Genomic DNA, 6,000 nt, shown 5'->3' with positions numbered 1-6,000 from the left:
TTTCAAAGACGTCGTGAGCTGCAGTTTCTCTGTAAAACCAACAGCGGCACGTTAAAAATGTTCACTGAGGGTCAGTCTGACATTTTAAAAGCTGTTGATGATCATGAATCTTGTGCGGTTGTGCAGAGAGGATCTACCGGCCTGCTGTGTAGACGCCCCTCGTCCTGTCGCCGTCTCGCAGGACTTCAGCCTGTTTTTTTGTTCCACTGATGCAACTCCGTGAAACGTCCCCACGCCGACGCCGCGCGCGCTCCGCAGCAGTGTCCGTCGTTGCTGTGTGTCAGGCAAGGACAGGGAGGAGGCCGGGAGGAGACGCCGTCCGCCCGCCAGTTTTAACCTCAGCCGTTAGCGTGCAGCACGCCCTCCTGTGTTTTCACTCGTTCTGATTCAGTTCTTTCATGATGTTTGTTTGATTCTCAGGAGATTTCACATATAAATAAAAAGAGGCGTCACGTACCGAGTCTACAGTACAGCTGCTGGTACCAGCCAGCCCAGCAGGAGGCGCTCTTACGAAACCTGCCCGGTAACTGCAGGTCAGGCTGGAGCTTTACATTCAGTAAAACGACTGTTTAGCTACAGTGTTGTTGGATTTGCTTTATGGTATTTCATTCCCACGTTTATTTGATTGACTGGAACTTCCTGTGTGCCATCCCGGCTGGAGCTGAACCGACACTTTACTTTAACCTCGTGAGCAGCGGTCACCACTGACCGTGGGTGTCCTGATGGTCGCACGCTGTGGTGGGCGGGGTTTGGGGGCACGTCCGGGCTGTGGCACCTCGGTCCTTGTTGCTGAACTGAACTGAAGTGAGTGAGTTGTTGGCGACGGTGACACGCGGCTGAGAAGCAAAGGGGCGTGTTTGATATGTGACGCATCATCGTGATGGTCGGAGAGAAAAATGAAAAGCAGTCAGCTGAGTCGGTTTAAGGACTTCAGGACATTTCTAACACTCAGGCTCTCTGCACCGTACGTTCAGTTTTTATTCGTGTTTCACTAAAACGTGTTTTCACATCTATTTTTAGTCCGCTGTAATAACCTGATGTTAAAACCCTAAAAACACTAAAGCTGGTGTGGATTTGACACAGTGTGGTTTCAGAAACTTCACATTATGGATCCAAACCGGTGCTTGTTTGATGTGCTGCACGCACTGATATATGACAGCTCTGCAGACTGCGTCCACTCTGACGTGTGTGCAGGTTAAAGGATGACCGTCCGTGGACTTTACCACGTTTTCCTTCAATCACAGAAACCTAAATGTTCACATTAAAAGTCACTCGGAGCAATCAAAGGTTTATTTTTCTCTAGTAAAGCTCTCACTCCTCAGATGTTGGTTTCAGTCACAAACTTGCAGCTCGTGCAGCTTCTCAGTGTTGTTGAACGATGTCGGATGCTGAGGCTTTTCCTGCAACACATCTTGCCTTTGGTCCAGTCTTCACAGCCGGGTTTGAATTCGTGAGGGCGTGCTGGGAGCCGCCAGCTCTGACCTTCACTGCTTTAACAGCCTGACGCGAGCCTCAGGGTTGCCTCTCAGGGTGCTGATGGAGGAGCTCGTCGCGTGTTTTCCTGTAACTGTGTGATCTGACTCAGCAGGAACTCGGCTCTGCTCTGAGGCTCCGCTTCAAACAGACTCCATAATGAACCTTCCTGCGATTTTTACTGGGTCCAGACGTTCCTGCAGAATAAAAGTCCCTGCAGGCAGAGGGTCTCCTCTGGAGTTTGCAGGAAGTTTGCTGTTTTAACTTTCCAGCTGAGCATCCATTATAGATCAAGCACTGGACTCGTGGTGAGGCTGAGCTGTTTTTACCTCCGTCTGAGGAAAGCCTCGCGCTTTCACTGAGGTGTCTCATCGTCCTCGGGTTACAGGACGACTGATTGAGGATAAAGTCGGGCACGTGTTGGCGTGGCAGTGTTTCCAAACCGCATCACTAAATCTGGACATTGATGACCACGTCTGGACGCGAGGCTAAGCTATTGGCTGCATGTTAGCATCGCTCAGACACTGATATCTGCTAATCAGTAACATCCAAATCAAATTTCACTGTGCAGCCCAACTGAAGCTCCGCCTCCTCAGACAGTCTGTACAGTAGCCTCACAGCAGCCATATTATTGGTCACATGATGTCATTAAAAGCTCCAGCAGCATAAACACAATGCAGAGGTCCAGTTCAGGTGAAGCTAGCAAACAGCTAGCAGCTACAGCTGCCTGTCAGTCAAAGAGGCCACGCCCCTGATGGTGCAAACTCGCCGGGCCGTTGTTGCTACAGAGACGAGCAGTTTGTGTATCAGCCTGTAAACGTGTTTGTTTCTGCAGTTTTGTCTGTGGGGACCGACTCACTGCTGCCTCTGCTGGACACTAGAGGGACTGCAGCCTCCTTTGTAACGAGTAATCATGTGATGCGCTCAGAAACAAAACCGTAAACGTGCGTCACTCTGAACCTTGAACCAGTCTGTGAGCTGTTTGTAGACGCGTCTGCATTGTTGACATGCACACAAACACTGATTAACAGCAGGCTAACTCTTTAAACCGGGGCTCTGAGAGCCTCGTGTTCGCGCCGGCTGTCACTCAGCGCCTGTTTGTGGTTGGTTGTTGTGGTGTGAGTCTGACTGACACACCCTGGAAAATAACAGCGTTTCTGCCTTTCTCTGCATTCCTGCTTTCCTCCCGTCCGGCCTTTCGTTTCGAGCTCTCCGTCTTGTTTTCTCGCTCTGCTGCTCGGTGACTCATTTTTCTAAGCCTCTGTGTCTCAGCTGGTGGATCAAACCAGTCTCAGCTCAGATGGGGGGAGCACCAGGTGTCCAGATTGGGCCTGATGAAAAATGGAAATGGACGTTTTCAACAACAAGGATCTGGGCGTGCATCCTAATGCTGTCATCCATCTGCACCTGGTACGGAAACAGAGAATCTGCACGACACAGGAGGTCGTTTACATCTAAGTTCTCCAAGTTTTCAATGTTCCTGCTGTAGTTCTTCTCTCTGATGTTCAGCAAATTCATCATTTATTAGAGAAACAGCTGAGACCGCTGCTCTGTGCTTTAAGCTTTACAGCATCACAAATGAATAAGTGATTATCAGAGCTGCTGCTTTTAGAGAGGACTCACGGCTTAAAGGTCCAGTCTGTCATTTTTAAACATGTTTGACAGAAACAGCGACAGCTGTGACCTGATGCTCTAGTTATTGAAGCTAAAGCTTTAATAATGTGTCAATAAAATAAAGGAGAGCACATTTTGAATAACTATCACAGTATGATGATGATCCTGTAATACTACTGTGACAGTCACAGGATGGATCAGTCACTGAGTTTAAGAAGCATCAGCAATAACATCAAATCTGACATCATCACTAGGGATGGGTACCGAACACGGTTCTTGTTGAGAACCGGTTCCCACTGTTTCAGTTCCTTGGACTTGTTTGCCATTTTTACAAACGATTCCCTTATCGATTCCAGTCGCCCTGAATGACGTCACCACGTTGCGGAGCGTCATTTACCTGGCAGGAAACACGGCGCCTAAGCGGCTCGAACGCTCAAAAGTTTGGTTTTGCTTTTCGAGAACGGATGACAACAGGGCAACTTGCAATACTTGCAAAGCAGATATTTCATTTAAGGGAGGAAACACCACGAATATGCAAAAGCATTTGCTCACAAACACACGATGACCTTAAATGAATGTCGTGTTTTTAATTCCGGACTCGTGAATCTCAACCCAGCAGCAGCGGTAACGTTTGCACGTCCTCTCCCGTTAATACGGCAGGTAAATAATCAACTAACAGTGCAGATTATGTTAGCGCGATCTGCCTTATTACAAAACCTGCCATTACTGTGCGTTTAGGTGACCATGATGAGACAGAGTCTGGCTCAGATGCTGGCAGTTCTCGCTGCAGTCTACCGTTAGCGTCTCCTTTCAGGCAGGATAGACGAATGTCAGCGAGCAGAGACTCAGTTTGTGGTCAAAGGCTTGCAGCCGTTTGCCACAGCAGATGATTTTCAGTAAGTGAATGTGTTTAATTGTAGGCAGGGACATTACTGGATATTCTTGTGTAATTGCTACAGAATAATTTATGTTATACTTTCTTATTGCTACAGAAGAATATTTATTTTATTATTTTACATTTACAGTTTGTTTCCTGTGACGCCCCATTGAAGAGCCGTAGGCTGTGGATCTCTTAAGATCTCACTGTTGGGTTTATCTTGTTCAAAGAGAAGATATAAAACAAAGTTCTAAGCTAATCGACCTTAGTGTTCTTCTTTTTTAAAAGAATCGATAAACAGAATCGATAAACAGAATCGAAAATGGAATCAGAATCATGAAAATCTCATCAGTACTCATCCCTACTCATCAGTGTAATCAAACCTTCGGCCATTTTTAATGAAACGCAGGCGTTCAAAGGCTTTTCTCTCAAAACGAACGTGACCTGATGACACATCATCGACGAGTTGAGGCTGATGTGCGTCAGTAACGATGACGTTTGTTACTTCAGACGTGATGACAAACCCGAGCGTGTTCTTCCCGCTGACTCGAGCCTCTCTCGGCTTTTATAAAAGCAGCTGTGCTTTCTGTGAAGCGTGTCGGCGGCGGCAGAGCGGCCCGTCGTCTGCCTGCCGTTGACCTTGAACTCGGTCGGTGGAAGTGGGCGGAGCGCTCAGAGATGCACTGAAAGAATTTCCTGGCGTCCTGTTGAGCGAGGTTCCCCGGCCGCCAGTTATTTCTGTCCGGGATGAATGGGCTGCGTCGGCGAGCGTGGGAGGGACTCGCCGACAGAAACATCCGGACTCGCATTCCCTCCGTTCACCAGGAAATACTACTGATGCAGCTCTGAGTCTGAGGCGCTCGCAGTCCTGCCATTGGCTGTGACAGCAGCGCCCTGTAATCGTGTACTCCTACATGATGTTTGAGTAATCAGAGTAAATGTCTGTTTTTCTGCAGCACAAACAAAACAAACTGAAGATGTGGGAAAAATAAAACATGTTGCAGTGAAAAACCGTCTGGTTTTGGTTTTGACTCGTGTGCTTCAGAAAGCACAGAGGATCATCCTGCAGTTCAGTGTGCTTCTGGTTCTCGTGCTGCAGGGATCAGGCGGCGCTCTCTGCACCTGGCTGTGTTGTGTGGTCACGTTTTCTTATTCTGACCGTTTATTGAGACGTGTTTTAATGTCGTTCAGTGTGTTTTTTTTGTTTTTAACATTAGAAGCTCTTCCTGTAATGTGTCGCGTTCCAGGAGATTTGACTGAACTTTAACTGCTTTTCTGTTTTATTTCTGTGGTCGTGTAGCTGGTGGTGTAGCTGGTGGTGTAGTTGTGTGGTGGGTGGTGTAGCTGGTGGTGTAGCTGGTGGTATAGTTGTCTGGTGGTGTAGCTGGTGGTGTAGCTGGTTGTGTAGCCGGTTGTGTAGCCGGTCGTGTAGTTGTGTAGTGGTGTAGCTGGTGGTGTAGCTGGTGGTATAGTTGTCTGGTGGTGTAGCTGGTTGTGTAGCTGGTGGTGTAGCTGGTTGTGTAGCTGGTCGTGTAGTTGTGTAGTGGTGTAGCTGGTGGTGTAGTGGTGTAGCTGGTGGTGTAGCTGGTGGTGTAGTTGTGTAGTTGTGTAGCTGGTGGTGTAGCCGGTGGTGTAGCCAGTGGTGTAGCCGGTGGTGTAGCCGGTGGTGTAGCTGGTGGTGTAGTTGTGTAGCTGGTGGTGTAGCTGGTTGTGTAGCTGGTGGTGTAGTTGTGTAGTTGTGTAGCCGGTGGTGTAGTTGTGTAGTTGTGTAGCTGGTGGTGTAGCTGGTGGTGTAGTGGTGTAGCCGGTGGTGTAGCTGGTTGTGTAGCTGGTGGTGTAGTGGTGTAGCCGATGGTGTAGCTGGTGGTGTGGTGGTGTAGCTGGTGGTGTAGTGGTGTAGCTGGTGGTGTAGCTGGTGGTGTGGTGGTGTAGTGGTGTAGCTGGTGGTGTGGTGGTGTAGCTGGTGTAGCTGGTGGTGTAGTTGTGTAGCCGGTGGTGTAGTGGTGTAGCCGGTGGTGTGGTGGTGTAGCCGATGG

At 48.7% G+C, this 6,000-nt stretch overlaps 1 protein-coding gene across 2 annotated transcripts in view; it reads left to right on the top strand.

Moving 5' to 3' along the window:
• Window positions 1-6,000, top strand: part of psda (pleckstrin and Sec7 domain containing a) — a 50,398-nt gene that overhangs the window by 22,777 nt on the left and 21,621 nt on the right. Inside the window, exon 8 of one of the 2 annotated variants that reach the window (XM_085183154.1) lies at window positions 2,746-2,916. The exons of the other annotated variant lie outside the window; for it this stretch is intronic. Coding sequence (XP_085039280.1) covers window positions 2,746-2,916 — 171 coding nt within the window. The remainder of the gene's footprint in view (window positions 1-2,745; window positions 2,917-6,000) is intronic. 2 annotated transcript variants of the gene reach the window in all.

Source organism: Neolamprologus multifasciatus, chromosome 13, assembly GCF_963576455.1.
Source record: "Neolamprologus multifasciatus chromosome 13, fNeoMul1.2, whole genome shotgun sequence".
Lineage (NCBI taxonomy): Eukaryota > Metazoa > Chordata > Actinopteri > Cichliformes > Cichlidae > Neolamprologus > Neolamprologus multifasciatus.
The sequence above is the reverse complement of the archived record's forward strand: the minus strand, read 5'-3'. Positions and strand labels throughout refer to the sequence as shown.